This window comes from Petromyzon marinus, chromosome 83 (genome assembly GCF_048934315.1).
Source record: "Petromyzon marinus isolate PM22_M1 ecotype Great Lakes invasive population chromosome 83, UKy_Petmar_22M1.pri1.0, whole genome shotgun sequence".
NCBI lineage: Eukaryota > Metazoa > Chordata > Hyperoartia > Petromyzontiformes > Petromyzontidae > Petromyzon > Petromyzon marinus.
In genome coordinates, this window is record NC_133748.1 from 1,516,613 (window position 1) to 1,539,316 (window position 22,704).

General features: G+C 45.9%; 1 protein-coding gene across 3 annotated transcripts in view; it reads right to left on the reverse strand.

Annotated features, from left to right (window-relative positions):
- LOC116958797 (uncharacterized) overlaps positions 1 to 22,704 on the reverse strand; it is a 64,855-nt gene that overhangs the window by 17,746 nt on the left and 24,405 nt on the right. For all 3 annotated transcript variants that reach the window (XM_076057650.1, XM_076057651.1, XM_076057649.1), the window contains exon 4: positions 17,467 to 17,631. In XM_076057650.1, coding sequence (XP_075913765.1) covers positions 17,467 to 17,631 — 165 coding nt within the window. The remainder of the gene's footprint in view (positions 1 to 17,466; positions 17,632 to 22,704) is intronic.

A 22,704-nucleotide genomic window follows, 5' to 3' on the forward strand; every position in this document is an offset into this window, starting at 1 on the left:
GTTGGAGTCTATGGGAGGATTTTAACGTTGGGGTCTATGGGAGGATTTTAACGTTGGAGTCTAAGGGAGGATTTTAATGTTGGGGTCTATGGGAGGATTTTAATGTTGGAGTCTATGTGAGGATTTTAACGTTGGAGTCTAAGGGAGGATTTTAATGTTGGAGTCTATGGGAGGATTTTAACGTTGGAGTCTATGGGAGGATTTTAACGTTGGAGTCTAAGGGAGGATTTTAATGTTGGAGTCTATGGGAGGATTTTAACGTTGGAGTCTAAGGGAGGATTTTAATGTTGGAGTCTATGGGAGGATTTTAACGTTGGGGTCTATGGGAGGATTTTAATGTTGGAGTCTATGGGAGGATTTTAACGTTGGAGTCTATGTGAGGATTTTAACGTCGGGGTCTATGGGAGGATTTTAACGTTGGAGTCTAAGGGAGGATTTTAATGTTGGAGTCTATGGGAGGATTTTAATGTTGGAGTCTATGGGAGGATTTTTACGTCGGGGTCTGTGGGAGGATTTTAACGTTGGGGTCTGTGGGAGGATTTTAACGTCGGGGTCTGTGGGAGGATTTTAACGTTGGGGTCTATGGGAGGATTTTAACGTCGGGGTCTATGGGAGGATTTTAACGTTGGAGTCTAAGGGAGGATTTTAACGTTGGAGTCTAAGGGAGGATTTTAATGTTGGAGTCTATGGGAGGATTTTAATGTTGGAGTCTAAGGGAGGATTTTAATGTTGGAGTCTATGGGAGGATTTTAACGTCGGGGTCTGTGGGAGGATTTTAACGTTGGAGTCTAAGGGAGGATTTTAACGTTGGAGTCTATGGGAGGATTTTAACGTTGGGGTCTATGGGAGGATTTTAACGTTGGAGTCTAAGGGAGGATTTTAATGTTGGGGTCTATGGGAGGATTTTAATGTTGGAGTCTATGTGAGGATTTTAACGTTGGAGTCTAAGGGAGGATTTTAATGTTGGAGTCTATGGGAGGATTTTAACGTTGGAGTCTATGGGAGGATTTTAACGTTGGAGTCTAAGGGAGGATTTTAATGTTGGAGTCTATGGGAGGATTTTAACGTTGGAGTCTAAGGGAGGATTTTAATGTTGGAGTCTATGGGAGGATTTTAACGTTGGGGTCTATGGGAGGATTTTAATGTTGGAGTCTATGGGAGGATTTTAACGTTGGAGTCTATGTGAGGATTTTAACGTCGGGGTCTATGGGAGGATTTTAACGTTGGAGTCTAAGGGAGGATTTTAATGTTGGAGTCTATGGGAGGATTTTAATGTTGGAGTCTATGGGAGGATTTTTACGTCGGGGTCTGTGGGAGGATTTTAACGTTGGGGTCTGTGGGAGGATTTTAACGTCGGGGTCTGTGGGAGGATTTTAACGTTGGGGTCTGTGGGAGGATTTTAACGTCGGGGTCTATGGGAGGATTTTAACGTTGGAGTCTAAGGGAGGATTTTAACGTTGGAGTCTAAGGGAGGATTTTAATGTTGGAGTCTATGGGAGGATTTTAATGTTGGAGTCTAAGGGAGGATTTTAATGTTGGAGTCTATGGGAGGATTTTAACGTCGGGGTCTGTGGGAGGATTTTAACGTTGGAGTCTAAGGGAGGATTTTAACGTTGGAGTCTATGGGAGGATTTTAACGTTGGGGTCTATGGGAGGATTTTAACGTTGGAGTCTAAGGGAGGATTTTAATGTTGGGGTCTATGGGAGGATTTTAATGTTGGAGTCTATGTGAGGATTTTAACGTTGGAGTCTAAGGGAGGATTTTAATGTTGGAGTCTATGGGAGGATTTTAACGTTGGAGTCTATGGGAGGATTTTAACGTTGGAGTCTAAGGGAGGATTTTAATGTTGGAGTCTATGGGAGGATTTTAACGTTGGAGTCTAAGGGAGGATTTTAATGTTGGAGTCTATGGGAGGATTTTAACGTTGGGGTCTATGGGAGGATTTTAATGTTGGAGTCTATGGGAGGATTTTAACGTTGGAGTCTATGTGAGGATTTTAACGTCGGGGTCTATGGGAGGATTTTAACGTTGGAGTCTAAGGGAGGATTTTAATGTTGGAGTCTATGGGAGGATTTTTACGTCGGGGTCTGTGGGAGGATTTTAACGTTGGGGTCTGTGGGAGGATTTTAACGTCGGGGTCTGTGGGAGGATTTTAACGTTGGGGTCTATGGGAGGATTTTAACGTCGGGGTCTATGGGAGGATTTTAACGTTGGAGTCTAAGGGAGGATTTTAACGTTGGAGTCTAAGGGAGGATTTTAATGTTGGAGTCTATGGGAGGATTTTAATGTTGGAGTCTAAGGGAGGATTTTAATGTTGGAGTCTATGGGAGGATTTTAACGTCGGGGTCTGTGGGAGGATTTTAACGTTGGAGTCTAAGGGAGGATTTTAACGTTGGAGTCTATGGGAGGATTTTAACGTTGGGGTCTATGGGAGGATTTTAACGTTGGAGTCTAAGGGAGGATTTTAATGTTGGGGTCTATGGGAGGATTTTAATGTTGGAGTCTATGTGAGGATTTTAATGTTGGAGTCTATGTGAGGATTTTAACGTTGGAGTCTAAGGGAGGATTTTAATGTTGGAGTCTATGGGAGGATTTTAACGTTGGAGTCTATGGGAGGATTTTAACGTTGGAGTCTAAGGGAGGATTTTAATGTTGGAGTCTATGGGAGGATTTTAACGTTGGAGTCTAAGGGAGGATTTTAATGTTGGAGTCTATGGGAGGATTTTAACGTTGGGGTCTATGGGAGGATTTTAATGTTGGAGTCTATGGGAGGATTTTAACGTTGGAGTCTATGTGAGGATTTTAACGTCGGGGTCTATGGGAGGATTTTAACGTTGGAGTCTAAGGGAGGATTTTAATGTTGGAGTCTATGGGAGGATTTTAATGTTGGAGTCTATGGGAGGATTTTTACGTCGGGGTCTGTGGGAGGATTTTAACGTTGGGGTCTGTGGGAGGATTTTAACGTCGGGGTCTGTGGGAGGATTTTAACGTTGGGGTCTATGGGAGGATTTTAACGTCGGGTCTATGGGAGGATTTTAACGTTGGAGTCTAAGGGAGGATTTTAACGTTGGAGTCTAAGGGAGGATTTTAATGTTGGAGTCTATGGGAGGATTTTAATGTTGGAGTCTAAGGGAGGATTTTAATGTTGGAGTCTATGGGAGGATTTTAACGTCGGGGTCTGTGGGAGGATTTTAACGTTGGAGTCTAAGGGAGGATTTTAACGTTGGAGTCTATGGGAGGATTTTAACGTTGGGGTCTATGGGAGGATTTTAACGTTGGAGTCTAAGGGAGGATTTTAATGTTGGGGTCTATGGGAGGATTTTAATGTTGGAGTCTATGTGAGGATTTTAACGTTGGAGTCTAAGGGAGGATTTTAATGTTGGAGTCTATGGGAGGATTTTAACGTTGGAGTCTATGGGAGGATTTTAACGTTGGAGTCTAAGGGAGGATTTTAATGTTGGAGTCTATGGGAGGATTTTAACGTTGGAGTCTAAGGGAGGATTTTAATGTTGGAGTCTATGGGAGGATTTTAACGTTGGGGTCTATGGGAGGATTTTAATGTTGGAGTCTATGGGAGGATTTTAACGTTGGAGTCTATGTGAGGATTTTAACGTCGGGGTCTATGGGAGGATTTTAACGTTGGAGTCTAAGGGAGGATTTTAATGTTGGAGTCTATGGGAGGATTTTAATGTTGGAGTCTATGGGAGGATTTTTACGTCGGGGTCTGTGGGAGGATTTTAACGTTGGGGTCTGTGGGAGGATTTTAACGTCGGGGTCTGTGGGAGGATTTTAACGTTGGGGTCTATGGGAGGATTTTAACGTCGGGGTCTATGGGAGGATTTTAACGTTGGAGTCTAAGGGAGGATTTTAACGTTGGAGTCTAAGGGAGGATTTTAATGTTGGAGTCTATGGGAGGATTTTAATGTTGGAGTCTAAGGGAGGATTTTAATGTTGGAGTCTATGGGAGGATTTTAACGTCGGGGTCTGTGGGAGGATTTTAACGTTGGAGTCTAAGGGAGGATTTTAACGTTGGAGTCTATGGGAGGATTTTAACGTTGGGGTCTATGGGAGGATTTTAACGTTGGAGTCTAAGGGAGGATTTTAATGTTGGGGTCTATGGGAGGATTTTAATGTTGGAGTCTATGTGAGGATTTTAACGTTGGAGTCTAAGGGAGGATTTTAATGTTGGAGTCTATGGGAGGATTTTAACGTTGGAGTCTATGGGAGGATTTTAACGTTGGAGTCTAAGGGAGGATTTTAATGTTGGAGTCTATGGGAGGATTTTAACGTTGGAGTCTAAGGGAGGATTTTAATGTTGGAGTCTATGGGAGGATTTTAACGTTGGGGTCTATGGGAGGATTTTAATGTTGGAGTCTATGGGAGGATTTTAACGTTGGAGTCTATGTGAGGATTTTAACGTCGGGGTCTATGGGAGGATTTTAACGTTGGAGTCTAAGGGAGGATTTTAATGTTGGAGTCTATGGGAGGATTTTAATGTTGGAGTCTATGGGAGGATTTTTACGTCGGGGTCTGTGGGAGGATTTTAACGTTGGGGTCTGTGGGAGGATTTTAACGTCGGGGTCTGTGGGAGGATTTTAACGTTGGGGTCTGTGGGAGGATTTTAACGTCGGGGTCTATGGGAGGATTTTAACGTTGGAGTCTAAGGGAGGATTTTAACGTTGGAGTCTAAGGGAGGATTTTAATGTTGGAGTCTATGGGAGGATTTTAATGTTGGAGTCTAAGGGAGGATTTTAATGTTGGAGTCTATGGGAGGATTTTAACGTCGGGGTCTGTGGGAGGATTTTAACGTTGGAGTCTAAGGGAGGATTTTAACGTTGGAGTCTATGGGAGGATTTTAACGTTGGGGTCTATGGGAGGATTTTAACGTTGGAGTCTAAGGGAGGATTTTAATGTTGGGGTCTATGGGAGGATTTTAATGTTGGAGTCTATGTGAGGATTTTAACGTTGGAGTCTAAGGGAGGATTTTAATGTTGGAGTCTATGGGAGGATTTTAACGTTGGAGTCTATGGGAGGATTTTAACGTTGGAGTCTAAGGGAGGATTTTAATGTTGGAGTCTATGGGAGGATTTTAACGTTGGAGTCTAAGGGAGGATTTTAATGTTGGAGTCTATGGGAGGATTTTAACGTTGGGGTCTATGGGAGGATTTTAATGTTGGAGTCTATGGGAGGATTTTAACGTTGGAGTCTATGTGAGGATTTTAACGTCGGGGTCTATGGGAGGATTTTAACGTTGGAGTCTAAGGGAGGATTTTAATGTTGGAGTCTATGGGAGGATTTTAATGTTGGAGTCTATGGGAGGATTTTTACGTCGGGGTCTGTGGGAGGATTTTAACGTTGGGGTCTGTGGGAGGATTTTAACGTCGGGGTCTGTGGGAGGATTTTAACGTTGGGGTCTATGGGAGGATTTTAACGTCGGGGTCTATGGGAGGATTTTAACGTTGGAGTCTAAGGGAGGATTTTAACGTTGGAGTCTAAGGGAGGATTTTAATGTTGGAGTCTATGGGAGGATTTTAATGTTGGAGTCTAAGGGAGGATTTTAATGTTGGAGTCTATGGGAGGATTTTAACGTCGGGGTCTGTGGGAGGATTTTAACGTTGGAGTCTAAGGGAGGATTTTAACGTTGGAGTCTATGGGAGGATTTTAACGTTGGGGTCTATGGGAGGATTTTAACGTTGGAGTCTAAGGGAGGATTTTAATGTTGGGGTCTATGGGAGGATTTTAATGTTGGAGTCTATGTGAGGATTTTAATGTTGGAGTCTATGTGAGGATTTTAACGTTGGAGTCTAAGGGAGGATTTTAATGTTGGAGTCTATGGGAGGATTTTAACGTTGGAGTCTATGGGAGGATTTTAACGTTGGAGTCTAAGGGAGGATTTTAATGTTGGAGTCTATGGGAGGATTTTAACGTTGGAGTCTAAGGGAGGATTTTAATGTTGGAGTCTATGGGAGGATTTTAACGTTGGGGTCTATGGGAGGATTTTAATGTTGGAGTCTATGGGAGGATTTTAACGTTGGAGTCTATGTGAGGATTTTAACGTCGGGGTCTATGGGAGGATTTTAACGTTGGAGTCTAAGGGAGGATTTTAATGTTGGAGTCTATGGGAGGATTTTAATGTTGGAGTCTATGGGAGGATTTTTACGTCGGGGTCTGTGGGAGGATTTTAACGTTGGGGTCTGTGGGAGGATTTTAACGTCGGGGTCTGTGGGAGGATTTTAACGTTGGGGTCTATGGGAGGATTTTAACGTCGGGGTCTATGGGAGGATTTTAACGTTGGAGTCTAAGGGAGGATTTTAACGTTGGAGTCTAAGGGAGGATTTTAATGTTGGAGTCTATGGGAGGATTTTAATGTTGGAGTCTAAGGGAGGATTTTAATGTTGGAGTCTATGGGAGGATTTTAACGTCGGGGTCTGTGGGAGGATTTTAACGTTGGAGTCTAAGGGAGGATTTTAACGTTGGAGTCTATGGGAGGATTTTAACGTTGGGGTCTATGGGAGGATTTTAACGTTGGAGTCTAAGGGAGGATTTTAATGTTGGGGTCTATGGGAGGATTTTAATGTTGGAGTCTATGTGAGGATTTTAACGTTGGAGTCTAAGGGAGGATTTTAATGTTGGAGTCTATGGGAGGATTTTAACGTTGGAGTCTATGGGAGGATTTTAACGTTGGAGTCTAAGGGAGGATTTTAATGTTGGAGTCTATGGGAGGATTTTAACGTTGGAGTCTAAGGGAGGATTTTAATGTTGGAGTCTATGGGAGGATTTTAACGTTGGGGTCTATGGGAGGATTTTAATGTTGGAGTCTATGGGAGGATTTTAACGTTGGAGTCTATGTGAGGATTTTAACGTCGGGTTCTATGGGAGGATTTTAACGTTGGAGTCTAAGGGAGGATTTTAATGTTGGAGTCTATGGGAGGATTTTAATGTTGGAGTCTATGGGAGGATTTTTACGTCGGGGTCTGTGGGAGGATTTTAACGTTGGGGTCTGTGGGAGGATTTTAACGTCGGGGTCTGTGGGAGGATTTTAACGTTGGGGTCTATGGGAGGATTTTAACGTCGGGGTCTATGGGAGGATTTTAACGTTGGAGTCTAAGGGAGGATTTTAACGTTGGAGTCTAAGGGAGGATTTTAATGTTGGAGTCTATGGGAGGATTTTAATGTTGGAGTCTAAGGGAGGATTTTAATGTTGGAGTCTATGGGAGGATTTTAACGTCGGGGTCTGTGGGAGGATTTTAACGTTGGAGTCTAAGGGAGGATTTTAACGTTGGAGTCTATGGGAGGATTTTAACGTTGGGGTCTATGGGAGGATTTTAACGTTGGAGTCTAAGGGAGGATTTTAATGTTGGGGTCTATGGGAGGATTTTAATGTTGGAGTCTATGTGAGGATTTTAACGTTGGAGTCTAAGGGAGGATTTTAATGTTGGAGTCTATGGGAGGATTTTAACGTTGGAGTCTATGGGAGGATTTTAACGTTGGAGTCTAAGGGAGGATTTTAATGTTGGAGTCTATGGGAGGATTTTAACGTTGGAGTCTAAGGGAGGATTTTAATGTTGGAGTCTATGGGAGGATTTTAACGTTGGGGTCTATGGGAGGATTTTAATGTTGGAGTCTATGGGAGGATTTTAACGTTGGAGTCTATGTGAGGATTTTAACGTCGGGGTCTATGGGAGGATTTTAACGTTGGAGTCTAAGGGAGGATTTTAATGTTGGAGTCTATGGGAGGATTTTAATGTTGGAGTCTATGGGAGGATTTTTACGTCGGGGTCTGTGGGAGGATTTTAACGTTGGGGTCTGTGGGAGGATTTTAACGTCGGGGTCTGTGGGAGGATTTTAACGTTGGGGTCTGTGGGAGGATTTTAACGTCGGGGTCTATGGGAGGATTTTAACGTTGGAGTCTAAGGGAGGATTTTAACGTTGGAGTCTAAGGGAGGATTTTAATGTTGGAGTCTATGGGAGGATTTTAATGTTGGAGTCTAAGGGAGGATTTTAATGTTGGAGTCTATGGGAGGATTTTAACGTCGGGGTCTGTGGGAGGATTTTAACGTTGGAGTCTAAGGGAGGATTTTAACGTTGGAGTCTATGGGAGGATTTTAACGTTGGGGTCTATGGGAGGATTTTAACGTTGGAGTCTAAGGGAGGATTTTAATGTTGGGGTCTATGGGAGGATTTTAATGTTGGAGTCTATGTGAGGATTTTAACGTTGGAGTCTAAGGGAGGATTTTAATGTTGGAGTCTATGGGAGGATTTTAACGTTGGAGTCTATGGGAGGATTTTAACGTTGGAGTCTAAGGGAGGATTTTAATGTTGGAGTCTATGGGAGGATTTTAACGTTGGAGTCTAAGGGAGGATTTTAATGTTGGAGTCTATGGGAGGATTTTAACGTTGGGGTCTATGGGAGGATTTTAATGTTGGAGTCTATGGGAGGATTTTAACGTTGGAGTCTATGTGAGGATTTTAACGTCGGGGTCTATGGGAGGATTTTAACGTTGGAGTCTAAGGGAGGATTTTAATGTTGGAGTCTATGGGAGGATTTTAATGTTGGAGTCTATGGGAGGATTTTTACGTCGGGGTCTGTGGGAGGATTTTAACGTTGGGGTCTGTGGGAGGATTTTAACGTCGGGGTCTGTGGGAGGATTTTAACGTTGGGGTCTATGGGAGGATTTTAACGTCGGGGTCTATGGGAGGATTTTAACGTTGGAGTCTAAGGGAGGATTTTAACGTTGGAGTCTAAGGGAGGATTTTAATGTTGGAGTCTATGGGAGGATTTTAATGTTGGAGTCTAAGGGAGGATTTTAATGTTGGAGTCTATGGGAGGATTTTAACGTCGGGGTCTGTGGGAGGATTTTAACGTTGGAGTCTAAGGGAGGATTTTAACGTTGGAGTCTATGGGAGGATTTTAACGTTGGGGTCTATGGGAGGATTTTAACGTTGGAGTCTAAGGGAGGATTTTAATGTTGGGGTCTATGGGAGGATTTTAATGTTGGAGTCTATGTGAGGATTTTAATGTTGGAGTCTATGTGAGGATTTTAACGTTGGAGTCTAAGGGAGGATTTTAATGTTGGAGTCTATGGGAGGATTTTAACGTTGGAGTCTATGGGAGGATTTTAACGTTGGAGTCTAAGGGAGGATTTTAATGTTGGAGTCTATGGGAGGATTTTAACGTTGGAGTCTAAGGGAGGATTTTAATGTTGGAGTCTATGGGAGGATTTTAACGTTGGGGTCTATGGGAGGATTTTAATGTTGGAGTCTATGGGAGGATTTTAACGTTGGAGTCTATGTGAGGATTTTAACGTCGGGGTCTATGGGAGGATTTTAACGTTGGAGTCTAAGGGAGGATTTTAATGTTGGAGTCTATGGGAGGATTTTAATGTTGGAGTCTATGGGAGGATTTTTACGTCGGGGTCTGTGGGAGGATTTTAACGTTGGGGTCTGTGGGAGGATTTTAACGTCGGGGTCTGTGGGAGGATTTTAACGTTGGGGTCTATGGGAGGATTTTAACGTCGGGTCTATGGGAGGATTTTAACGTTGGAGTCTAAGGGAGGATTTTAACGTTGGAGTCTAAGGGAGGATTTTAATGTTGGAGTCTATGGGAGGATTTTAATGTTGGAGTCTAAGGGAGGATTTTAATGTTGGAGTCTATGGGAGGATTTTAACGTCGGGGTCTGTGGGAGGATTTTAACGTTGGAGTCTAAGGGAGGATTTTAACGTTGGAGTCTATGGGAGGATTTTAACGTTGGGGTCTATGGGAGGATTTTAACGTTGGAGTCTAAGGGAGGATTTTAATGTTGGGGTCTATGGGAGGATTTTAATGTTGGAGTCTATGTGAGGATTTTAACGTTGGAGTCTAAGGGAGGATTTTAATGTTGGAGTCTATGGGAGGATTTTAACGTTGGAGTCTATGGGAGGATTTTAACGTTGGAGTCTAAGGGAGGATTTTAATGTTGGAGTCTATGGGAGGATTTTAACGTTGGAGTCTAAGGGAGGATTTTAATGTTGGAGTCTATGGGAGGATTTTAACGTTGGGGTCTATGGGAGGATTTTAATGTTGGAGTCTATGGGAGGATTTTAACGTTGGAGTCTATGTGAGGATTTTAACGTCGGGGTCTATGGGAGGATTTTAACGTTGGAGTCTAAGGGAGGATTTTAATGTTGGAGTCTATGGGAGGATTTTAATGTTGGAGTCTATGGGAGGATTTTTACGTCGGGGTCTGTGGGAGGATTTTAACGTTGGGGTCTGTGGGAGGATTTTAACGTCGGGGTCTGTGGGAGGATTTTAACGTTGGGGTCTATGGGAGGATTTTAACGTCGGGGTCTATGGGAGGATTTTAACGTTGGAGTCTAAGGGAGGATTTTAACGTTGGAGTCTAAGGGAGGATTTTAATGTTGGAGTCTATGGGAGGATTTTAATGTTGGAGTCTAAGGGAGGATTTTAATGTTGGAGTCTATGGGAGGATTTTAACGTCGGGGTCTGTGGGAGGATTTTAACGTTGGAGTCTAAGGGAGGATTTTAACGTTGGAGTCTATGGGAGGATTTTAACGTTGGGGTCTATGGGAGGATTTTAACGTTGGAGTCTATGGGAGGATTTTAACGTTGAGGTCTATGGGAGGATTTTAACGTTGGAGTCTAAGGGAGGATTTTAATGTTGGAGTCTAAGGGAGGATTTTAACGTTGAGGTCTATGGGAGGATTTTAACGTTGGAGTCTAAGGGAGGATTTTAACGTCGGGGTCTGTGGGAGGATTTTTACGTCGGGGTCTGTGGGAGGATTTTAACGTTGGGGTCTATGGGAGGATTTTAACGTTGGGGTCTAAGGGAGGATTTTAACGTTGGAGTCTATGGGAGGATTTTAACGTCGGGGTCTATGGGAGGATTTTAACGTTGGAGTCTAAGGGAGGATTTTAATGTTGGAGTCTAAGGGAGGATTTTAACGTTGAGGTCTATGGGAGGATTTTAACGTTGGAGTCTAAGGGAGGATTTTAACGTCGGGGTCTGTGGGAGGATTTTTACGTCGGGGTCTGTGGGAGGATTTTAACGTTGGGGTCTATGGGAGGATTTTAACGTTGGGGTCTAAGGGAGGATTTTAACGTTGGAGTCTATGGGAGGATTTTAACGTCGGGGTCTGTGGGAGGATTTTAACGTCGGGGTCTGTGGGAGGATTTTTACGTCGGGGTCTGTGGGAGGATTTTAACGTTGGGGTCTATGGGAGGATTTTAACGTTGGGGTCTAAGGGAGGATTTTAACGTTGGAGTCTATGGGAGGATTTTAACGTCGGGGTCTGTGGGAGGATTTTAACGTCGGGGTCTGTGGGAGGATTTTAACGTTGGGGTCTATGGGAGGATTTTAACGTTGGGGTCTAAGGGAGGATTTTAACGTTGGAGTCTATGGGAGGATTTTAACGTCGGGGTCTGTGGGAGGATTTTAACGTCGGGGTCTGTGGGAGGATTTTAACGTCGGGGTCTGTGGGAGGATTTTAACGTTGGAGTCTAAGGGAGGATTTTTAAGTTGGGGTCTGTGGGAGGATTTTAACGTCGGGGTCTGTGGGAGGATTTTAACGTTGGAGTCTAAGGGAGGATTTTAACGTCGGGGTCTGTGGGAGGATTTTAACGTCGGGGTCTGTGGGAGGATTTTAACGTCGGGGTCTATGGGAGGATTTTAACGTTGGGGTCTGTGGGAGGATTTTAACGTTGGAGTCTATGGGAGGATTTTAACGTTGGAGTCTATGGGAGGATTTTAACGTTGGAGTCTAAGGGAGGATTTTAACGTTGGAGTCTAAGGGAGGATTTTAACGTTGGAGTCTATGGGAGGATTTTAACGTCGGGGTCTGTGGGAGGATTTTAACGTAGGGGTCTGTGGGAGGATTTTAACGTCTGGGTCTATGGGAGGATTTTAACGTTGAGGTCTATGGGCAGATTTTAACGTTGGGGTCTGTGGGAGGATTTTAACGTCTGGGTCTATGGGAGGATTTTAACGTTGAGGTCTATGGGCAGATTTTAACGTCTGGGTCTATGGGAGGATTTTAACGTTGGAGTCTATGGGCAGATTTTAACGTTGGGGTCTGTGGGAGGATTTTAACGTTGGAGTCTAAGGGAGGATTTTAACGTTGGGGTCTGTGGGAGGATTTTAATGTTGGAGTCTAAGGGAGGATTTTAATGTTGGAGTCTATGGGAGGATTTTAACGTTGAGGTCTATGGGAGGATTTTAACGTTGGGGTCTGTGGGAGTATTTTAACGTTGGGGTCTGTGGGAGGATTTTAACGTCGGGGTCTGTGGGAGGATTTTAACGTTGGAGTCTGTGGGAGGATTTTAACGTTGAGGTCTGTGGGAGGATTTTAACGTCGGGGTCTGTGGGAGGATTTTAACGTCGGGGTCTATGGGAGGATTTTAACGTTGGAGTCTATGGGAGGATTTTAACGTTGGAGTCTATGGGAGGATTTTAACGTTGAGGTCTATGGGAGGATTTTAACGTCGGGGTCTAAGGGAGGATTTTAACGTCGGGGTCTGTGGGAGGATTTTAACGTCGGGGTCTGTGGGAGGATTTTAACGTCGGGGTCTGTGGGAGGATTTTAACGTCGGGGTCTGTGGGAGGATTTTAACGTTGGGGTCTGTGGGAGGATTTTAACGTTGGGGTCTGTGGGAGGATTTTAACGTTGGGGTCTGTGGGAGGATTTTAACGTTGGGGTCTATGGGAGGATTTTAACATTGGAGTCTATGGGAAGATTTTAACATGGAGTCTATGGGAGGATTTAACAAACAACTTCGTGTGTGTGTGTAACGACTCCGTGTGTGTGTGTAACGACTCTGTGTGTGTTTGTGTAACGACTACGTGTGTGTGTAACGACTCTGTGTGTGTGTGTGTGTAACGACTCCGTGTGTGTGTGTAACGACTCCGTGTGTGTAACGACTCTGTGTGTGTGTAACGACTACGTGTGTGTGTTTAACGACTCTGTGTGTGTGTAACGACTACGTGTGTGTGTGTAACGACTCCGTGTGTGTGTAACGACTACGTGTGTGTGTGTAACGACTACGTGTGTGTGTAACGACTCTGTGTGTGTGTATAACGACTCCGTGTGTGTGTGTGTAACAACTACGTGTGTGTGTGTGTGTAACGACTCTGAGTGTGTGTGTAATGAGTCCATGTGTGTGTGTAATGAGTCCGTGTGTGTGTGTGCGTGTGTAACAACTCCGTGTGTGTGTGTGTAATGAGTCCGTGTGTGTGTGTGTGTAACGAGTCCGTGTGTGTGTGTAACGACTACGTGTGTGTGTGTAACGACTCTGTGTGTGTGTGTGTGTAACGACTACGTGTGTGTGTGTAACGACTACGTGTGTGTGTGTAATGAGTCCGTGTGTGTGCGTGTGTAACGACTCCGTGTGTGTGTGTGTAACGACTCCGTGTGTGTGTAACGATTCCGTGTGTGTGTGTGTGTCCGTGTGTAACGACTCCGTGCGTGTACGTGTGTAACGACTCCGTGTGTGTGTGTAACGATTCCGTATGTGTAAGGACTCCGTGTGTGTGTGTAACGAGTCTGTGTGTGTGTGTGTATAACGACTACGTGTGTGCGTGTGTGCGTAACGACTCCGTGTGTGTGTGTGTAACGACTCTGTGTGTGTGTGTGTAACGACTCCGTGTGTGTGTGTAACGACTACGTGTGTGTGTGTAATGAGTCCGTGTGTGTGCGTGTGTAACGACTCCGTGTGTGTGTGTGTAACGACTCCGTGTGTGTGTAACGATTCCGTGTGTGTGTGTGTGTGTCCGTGTGTAACGACTCCGTGCGTGTACGTGTGTAACGACTCCGTGTGTGTGTGTTTAACGATTCCGTATGTGTAACGACTCCGTGTGTGTGTGTAACGAGTCTGTGTGTGTGTGTGTATAACGACTACGTGTGTGCGTGTGTGCGTAACGACTCCGTGTGTGTGTGTGTAACGACTCTGTGTGTGTGTGTGTAACGACTCCGTGTGTGTGTGTAACGACTCCGTGTGTGTGTGTGTAACGACTCCGTGTGTGTGTGTGTAACGACTCCGTGTGTGTGTGTGCGTGTGTAACGACTCCGTGTGTGTAACGACTACGTGTGTGTGTGTGCGTGTGTAACGACTCCGTGTGTGTGTGTGTGTAACGACTCTGTGTGTGTGTGTAACGACTACGTGTGTGTGTGTGCGTGTGTAACGACTCCGTGTGTGTGTGTGTAACGACTCCGTGTATGTGTGTGCCGACTCCATGTGCGTGTGTAACGACTCCGTGTGTGTGTGTGTAACGACTGCGTGTGTGTGTGTAACGACTGTGTGTGTGTGTGTAACGACTCCGTGTGTGTGTAACGACTCCGTGTGTGTGCGTGTGTAACGACTCTGTGTGTGTGTGTAACGACTCTGTGTGTGTGTGTGTAACGACTCTGTGTGTCCGTGTGTAACGACTCCGTGCGTGTACGTGTGTAACGACTCCGTGTGTGTGTGTAACGATTCCGTGTGTGTAACGACTCCGTGTGTGTGTGTAACGAGTCTGTGTGTGTGTGTATAACGACTACGTGTGTGCGTGTGTGCGTAACGACTCCGTGTGTGTGTGTGTGTAACGACTCTGTGCGTGTGTACGTAACGACTCCGTGTGTGTGTGTGTAACGACTCTGTGTGTGTGTAACGACTCCGTGTGTTTGTGTAACGACTCCGTGTGTGTGTGTAACGACTCCGTGTGTGTGTGTGTAACGACTCCGTGTGTGTGTGTGCGTGTGTAACGACTCCGTGTGTGTAACGACTACGTGTGTGTGTGTGCGTGTGTAACAACTCCGTGTGTGTGTGTGTAATGAGTCCGTGTGTGTGTGTGTGTGTGTGTAACGAGTCCGTGTGTGTGTGTAACGACTACGTGTGTGTGTGTAACGACTCTGTGTGTGTGTGTGTGTAACGACTACGTGTGTGTGTGTAACGACTACGTGTGTGTGTGTAATGAGTCCGTGTGTGTGCGTGTGTAACGACTCCGTGTGTGTGTGTGTAACGACTCCGTGTGTGTGTAACGATTCCGTGTGTGTGTGTGTGTCCGTGTGTAACGACTCCGTGCGTGTACGTGTGTAACGACTCCGTGTGTGTGTGTAACGATTCCGTATGTGTAAGGACTCCGTGTGTGTGTGTAACGAGTCTGTGTGTGTGTGTGTATAACGACTACGTGTGTGCGTGTGTGCGTAACGACTCCGTGTGTGTGTGTGTAACGACTCTGTGTGTGTGTGTGTAACGACTCCGTGTGTGTGTGTAACGACTACGTGTGTGTGTGTAATGAGTCCGTGTGTGTGCGTGTGTAACGACTCCGTGTGTGTGTGTGTAACGACTCCGTGTGTGTGTAACGATTTCGTGTGTGTGTGTGTGTGTCCGTGTGTAACGACTCCGTGCGTGTACGTGTGTAACGACTCCGTGTGTGTGTGTTTAACGATTCCGTATGTGTAACGACTCCGTGTGTGTGTGTAACGAGTCTGTGTGTGTGTGTGTATAACGACTACGTGTGTGCGTGTGTGCGTAACGACTCCGTGTGTGTGTGTGTAACGACTCTGTGTGTGTGTGTGTAACGACTCCGTGTGTGTGTGTAACGACTCCGTGTGTGTGTGTGTAACGACTCCGTGTGTGTGTGTGTAACGACTCCGTGTGTGTGTGTGCGTGTGTAACGACTCCGTGTGTGTAACGACTACGTGTGTGTGTGTGCGTGTGTAACGACTCCGTGTGTGTGTGTGTGTAACGACTCTGTGTGTGTGTGTAACGACTACGTGTGTGTGTGTGCGTGTGTAACGACTCCGTGTGTGTGTGTGTAACGACTCCGTGTATGTGTGTGCCGACTCCATGTGCGTGTGTAACGACTCCGTGTGTGTGTGTGTAACGACTGCGTGTGTGTGTGTAACGACTGTGTGTGTGTGTGTAACGACTCCGTGTGTGTGTAACGACTCCGTGTGTGTGCGTGTGTAACGACTCTGTGTGTGTGTGTAACGACTCTGTGTGTGTGTGTGTAACGACTCTGTGTGTCCGTGTGTAACGACTCCGTGCGTGTACGTGTGTAACGACTCCGTGTGTGTGTGTAACGATTCCGTGTGTGTAACGACTCCGTGTGTGTGTGTAACGAGTCTGTGTGTGTGTGTATAACGACTACGTGTGTGCGTGTGTGCGTAACGACTCCGTGTGTGTGTGTGTGTAACGACTCTGTGCGTGTGTACGTAACGACTCCGTGTGTGTGTGTGTAACGACTCTGTGTGTGTGTAACGACTCCGTGTGTTTGTGTAACGACTCCGTGTGTGTGTGTAACGACTCCGTGTGTGTGTGTGTAACGACTCCGTGTGTGTGTGTGCGTGTGTAACGACTCCGTGTGTGTAACGACTACGTGTGTGTGTGTGCGTGTGTAACGACTCCGTGTGTGTGTGTGTGTAACGACTCTGTGTGTGTGTGTAACGACTCTGTGTGTGTGTGTGTAACGACTACGTGTGTGTGTGTGCGTGTGTAACGACTCCGTGTGTGCGTGTGTAACGACTCCGTGTGTGTGTGTGCCGACTCCATGTGCGTGTGTAACGACTCCGTGTGTGTGTGTGTGTAACGACTGCGTGTGTGTGTGTAACGACTGTGTGTGTGTGTAACGACTCCGTGTGTGTGTAACGACTCCGTGTGTGTGCGTGTGTAACGACTCCGTGTGTGTGTGTGTGTAACGACTCCGTGTGTGTGTGTAACGACTCTGTGTGTCCGTGTGTAACGACTACGTGTGTGTGTGTAACGACTCTGTGTGTGTGTGTGTAACAAGTCTGTGTGTGTGTGTGTAACGACTCCGTGTGTGTGTAACGACTCCGTGTGTGTGTGTAACGACTACATGTGTGTGTGTGTAACGACTCCGTGTGTGTGTGTGTGTAACGACTCTGTGTGTGTGCGTGTGTAACGATTCCGTGTGTGTAACGACTCCGTGTGTGTCCGTGTGTAACGACTCTGTGTGTGTGTAACGACTCCGTGTGTGTGTGTGTAACGACTACGTGTGTGTGTGTGTAACGACTACGTGTGTGTAACGACTTCGTGTGTGTGTGTGTAACGACTACGTGTGTGTGTGTAACGACTCCGTGTGTGTGTGTGTGTAACGACCCCGTGTGTGTGTGTGTAACGACTCTGTGTGTGTGTGTGTAACGACTCCGTGTGTGTGTGTGTGTGCGTGTGTAACGACTCCGTGTGTGTGTAACGACTCCGTGTGTGTGTGTGTGTGTAACGACTCCGTGTGTGTGTGCGTGTGTAACGACTCTGTGTGTGCGTGTGTAACGACTCCGTGTGTGTGTGTGTGTGCCGACTCCATGTGCGTGTGTAACGACTCCGTGTGTGTAACGACTCTGTGTGCGTGTGTAACGACTCCGTGTGTGTATGTGTGTGTAACGACTACGTGTGTGTGTGTGTGTAACGACTCTGTGTGTGTGTGTGTAACGACTCCGTGTGTGTGTACGCGCGCGCTCCCCCCCTCCCCCACCTGCTCCCAGCAGTGGCAGTGTGTGGGGGAGGCGGGCAGGGGAGGCTCGTCGTCAAAGATGTCGCTGAGCAGGTACAGGGGCCTCTCCAGGGGGTCCCGGCAGCCCCCGCAGAGGCCCAAGCAACGCGGTCGAGACACCGGATCCCTGTACGCCGGCTCCCTGTCCTGCTCGCGCGCCACGAGAAGGAGGGGAGAGAGAGACACAGAGAGAGAGACGGATAAGGTGGGTGGGGCGGCTGAGATACGCGCGGAGGTACATGTGGGTGGGTGGGTGGGCGGGCGGGGGTCGGGCGGGCGAGTGGGTGGGTGATGCGGGGCGGGCGGGTGAGCGGGTGGGCATTTGGGTAGGTGGGTCGGTGGCTGTGCGTGGTTGGGCAGGTGAGTGGGTTGGTGAGTGGGTCTGTGGGCGGGTTGGTGAGTGGGTTGGTGAGCGGGTCTGTGGGGCGGGCAGTTGAGTGGGTTGGTGAGTGGGTCTGTGGGCGGGTTGGTGAGTGGGTCTGTGGGGCGGGTGGGCGGGCCGGTGAGTGGGTTGGTGAGTGTGTCTGTGGCCAGGCAGGTGGGTGGGTTGGTGAGTGGGTCTGTGGGCGGGTGGGCGGGCAGGTGAGTGGGTTGGTGAGTGGGTCTGTGGGCGGGTTGGTGAGTGGGTCTGTGGGCGGGTGGCCAGGCAGGTGAGTGGGTTGGTGAGTGGGTCTGTGGGTAGGTGGGCGGGCAGGTGAGTGGGTTGGTGAATGTGTCTGTGGCCAGGCAGGTGGGTGGGCGGGTAGGCGGATTCGTGGGTTGCTAGGCAGGTGGGTTGGTAGGTGGGTGAGTAAGCAGGCGAGAGGGCAAGTGGGTAGGCGGGCGGGTGGGTGAACCGGTGGGTGGCTAGGCGGGTTGGTAGGCGGGTTGGTAGGTGGGTGATTTGGTGGGTGGCTAGGCGGGTTGGTATGTGGGTGATTTGGTGTGTGGCTAGGTGGGTTGGTAGGTGGGTGATTTGGTGTGTGGCTAGGTGGGTTGGTAGGTGGGTGATTTGGTGTGTGGCTAGGTGGGTTGGTATGTGGGTGATTTGGTGTGTGGCTAGGTGGGTTGGTATGTGGGTGATTTGGTGTGTGGCTAGGTGGGTTGGTATGTGGGTGATTTGGTGTGTGGCTAGGTGGGTTGGTAGGTGGGTGATTTGGTGTGTGGCTAGGTGGGTTGGTATGTGGGTGATTTGGTGTGTGGCTAGGTGGGTTGGTATGTGGGTGATTTGGTGTGTGGCTAGGTGGGTTGGTAGGTGGGTGATTTGGTGTGTGGCTAGGTGGGTTGGTATGTGGGTGATTTGGTGTGTGGCTAGGTGGGTTGGTATGTGGGTGATTTGGTGTGTGGCTAGGTGGGTTGGTAGGTGGGTGATTTGGTGTGTGGCTAGGTGGGTTGGTATGTGGGTGATTTGGTGTGTGGCTAGGTGGGTTGGTAGGTGGGTGAATCGGTGGGTGGCTAGGCGGGTTGGTAGGCGGGTTGGTATGTGGGTGATTTGGTGTGTGGCTAGGTGGGTCGGTATGTGGGACGGTAGGTGGGCGAGTGTATAAGCTTTCAACCCATACGGTTGCCGACGTCTTCCTGTACAGGGAAATTGAGTTTGCAGGTCCACGCAGCATACGGGCAACAACAAAAAACCCCCGATAAATTGTCTATCTGTGTCATTAGACCTCCTTTGCCAGTACAAAAACTGAAACCTTTTTGACAAGGAATCACGACCGTTTGAGTTATGGTCGAAACATCGTGAGAATTTTTTAATTGTTTTATATATATTTTATTATTTTGTTGTTTCTCTTCAACGTGACTTTACCGAAAAAACTAAGAATATGAATAGGGCTATACCTATTATTCTTAGCTCTTTCGGCAAAGTCACCACCACGTTGAAGGGAAACAATGAAACGATAAAATATATACGTAAAACAATAAAAATTCTCACGACGTCTCGACCGCAACACAAACGGTCGTCATCAGGTGTGAAAAACCAACGGCAGTAAACATTTGAAAGAAGTGGCGTTCTGCATTTATTTATTTTTAAACGGTGTATTCATTTATTTATAAAAAAAACGTCAGCGCCACGCGCAGCGATATAGCAGTTTATTTAGAAGGACGAGTCCATCTATGTTCTGAAAAGAGGAGGGGGGGAGACGAAAAATTAATGTATGCTGTCTGAAAGCCACCGTAAGCGTGAACAATCAATTAAGACCCGAAATGGTTTATCAAATCCTTCCAATGATTGCTAAGCCAGAATCCATCTTCTCGGTTGAAATTGTCTCTCTGTGCTTGTACATGTGGATAGCCTCGTGAACGAATCTCTCATGGTAACCGTAAGCGTGAACCATCAATTAAGACCCGAAATGGTTTAGCAAATCCTTCCAATGATTGCTAAGCCAGAATCCATCTTCTCGGTTGAAATTGTCTCCGTGTTTGTATATGTGGATAGCCTCGTGAACGAATCTCTCATGGTAACCGTAAGCGTGAACCATCAATTAAGACCCGAAATGGTTTATCAAATCCTTCCAATGATTGCTAAGCCAGAATCCATCTTCTCGGTTGAAATTGTCTCCGTGTTTGTACATGTGGATAGCCTCGTGAACGAATCTCTCATGATAACCGTAAGCGTGAACCATCAATTAAGACCCGAAATGGTTTATCAAATCCTTCCAATGATTGCTAAGCCAGAATCCATCTTCTCGGTTGAAATTGTCTCTCTGTGCTTGTACATGTGGATAGCCTCGTGAACGAATCTCTCATGGTAACCGTAAGGGTGAACAATCAATTAAGACCCGAAATGGTTTATCAAATCCTTCCAATGATTGCTAAGCTAGAATCCATCTTCTCGGTTGAAATTGTCTCCGTGTTTGTATATGTGGATAGCCTCGTGAACGAATCTCTCATGGTAGCCAGATGGCTTACCTAAACAGGTCCCTGCAGGGTGGGCTGGTAGGAACATTGGAATTTTGCGCAATTTTATGACATTGTTACGTAAAATTGTGCAAATTGAGAGCGTCTTCCCACCTTTTTGCCCTCAAAATCGTTGAGGGTTCTTTGGACAAATTAACCTCTGTAGAGGAATGGAACAGTGAAATCCTTATTGACTGAAATCTGCTCATTTTGGAGCAATGTATCATAAAATCGTTAAGGGCTGTGCCGAAAAATAACAATTGCATTTTAAAATGAGGAATTGTTTCCCGGTATACGGTAGTATGGGGCTTTTGAAAGGGGACGGACGGACACATTAATCTATTGCAGGCTGGTACACTCGGTTTACAACTTCGTTCCTACCAGTACAAATGAAACTTGAAAACTTGAAACTTGTCTTCAGGTGGAACAGTCACAGCGGAATAGCTGCGTCGAGTGGTGAGCTCTGGGACACCCGAGATTATATACAGGCTAAGGGGGGGGGGGGGGGGGGGTGGGTGGGGCAGGAGAGGGGGGGCTAAGTTAAGCCGCCTTTTGCTATGCTGCAGGGGGTTCGGGAGAAGCGATGGGGCGCCGAAAGCTAAGCGAGAGCGGCCCACTGGGGGAAATGGAAATGGCTGCGCAATCAATGCGGCGGCCGAAGTTTGACTGGGTTGATGACATCGTTCCAATGGTTGCTCAGTTCGAAACCATCCTCCCGCGTCCCACTGCCGCCGGTGTCTAACCTGGTGGCGGGCTCGCGAGCGTTGCCGTCGGAACGTCGCGACGCGATCGTTCACCTGTCGACCCCGCGTTGCTTCACCGCAAGAAACCGCACGGCGCGCCAGTTTAGCGTTGAGCTCCCTTGCGACGGGACTTTGTCGGGTGAACGCTGAGATTTACAAAGGCGGCAACGCGGTAGACCGGTAAGGGTCTGAATTGGTCGGTGATAAGGTAAGGGCACCGATAAGGGGTTGACAGGTTTGTAGTTGTGCAGTATAAAGTGTAGTGGTATAGTGTAGTGGTATAGTGTAGTGGTGTAGTGTAGTGTATAGTGTAGTGTTTGAGATAATTTAATATTTCACTGTCGGCAGTGGCAGAACATGCTTGTCAACAAGGACACTCAATTGATTTTGACAATGTTGCAGTGGTGTGTAAAACTAATTATTACTGGCAAAGACTAATTAGAGAATCCATTGAAATTGAGAGGAACAAGAATAACTTTAACCGCTCTGACAGCTACAGGCTTAGTGCGGCCTGGAAGCGTATTATTAAATAATACACATTACATTTTGATTTAAAGAATTACTAATCTACAACTCATTACTAATCATAACCAATGACTGATTACTAATCGATTATATAATTACAATACCCCCCCCTCCGCCTCTAATCACTGCACCTGATATGAGTTAAGTGATGACGTCACCCTGCTGCTCTATATAAAACCGGGAGCAAGCGAGGGCTTTACCATTCTGGCGAATTGCCCGATGATGCTGGATGTATTTACCAGCGAAACGTCGTACTCAAACTGTAAAAAGTACTCAAACTGTAAATGTGGATTAACTCTTCAACACACCGGTGGGCTGAAGTAGTGAATTGTCTTTTGTCAACGTGACACTTTTTTTTGCTGATTGGCCGTGTCGGGTGGTGGAGGGTTACGACACATTCATAAATAAATGCGATCTAACCCAAAAACCTTTATTATGAATAATATTGGTCGCGAAAGCCTACATGTTAAACAGTGTATATAATGTATAATGTAGTGTATAATGTAATGTAGCAGTGTATAATATATAGTGTAGTGTATAATGTATAGTGTATAATGTAGTATATAATGTATAGTGTATAGTGCATATGATGTAGTGTATATAATGTAGTATATAATGTATATTGTAGTGTATAGTTTAGTGTATAGTGTATAATGTAGTAGTGTATAGTGTATATATAATGTAGTGTATAGTGTATAATGTAGTGTATAATGTAGTGTATAATATAGTGTATATAATGTCTAATGTATAGTGTATAATGTAGTGTATAATGTAGTGTATAGTGTGTATAATATACAGTGTATAATATATAATGTAGTATATAATGTATAGTAGTGTATAGTGTGTATAATGTATAATATATAATGTAGTATATAATGTATAGTAGTGTATAATGTATAGTGTATATAATGTAGTGTATATAATGTAGTATATAATGTATATTGTAGTGTATAATGTAGTGTATAATATAGTGTATATAATGTATAGTTTGTATAATGTAGTGTATAATGTAGTGTATAGTGTGTATAATGTATAATGTAGTAAATAATGTATAGTAGTGTGTAATGTATAGTGT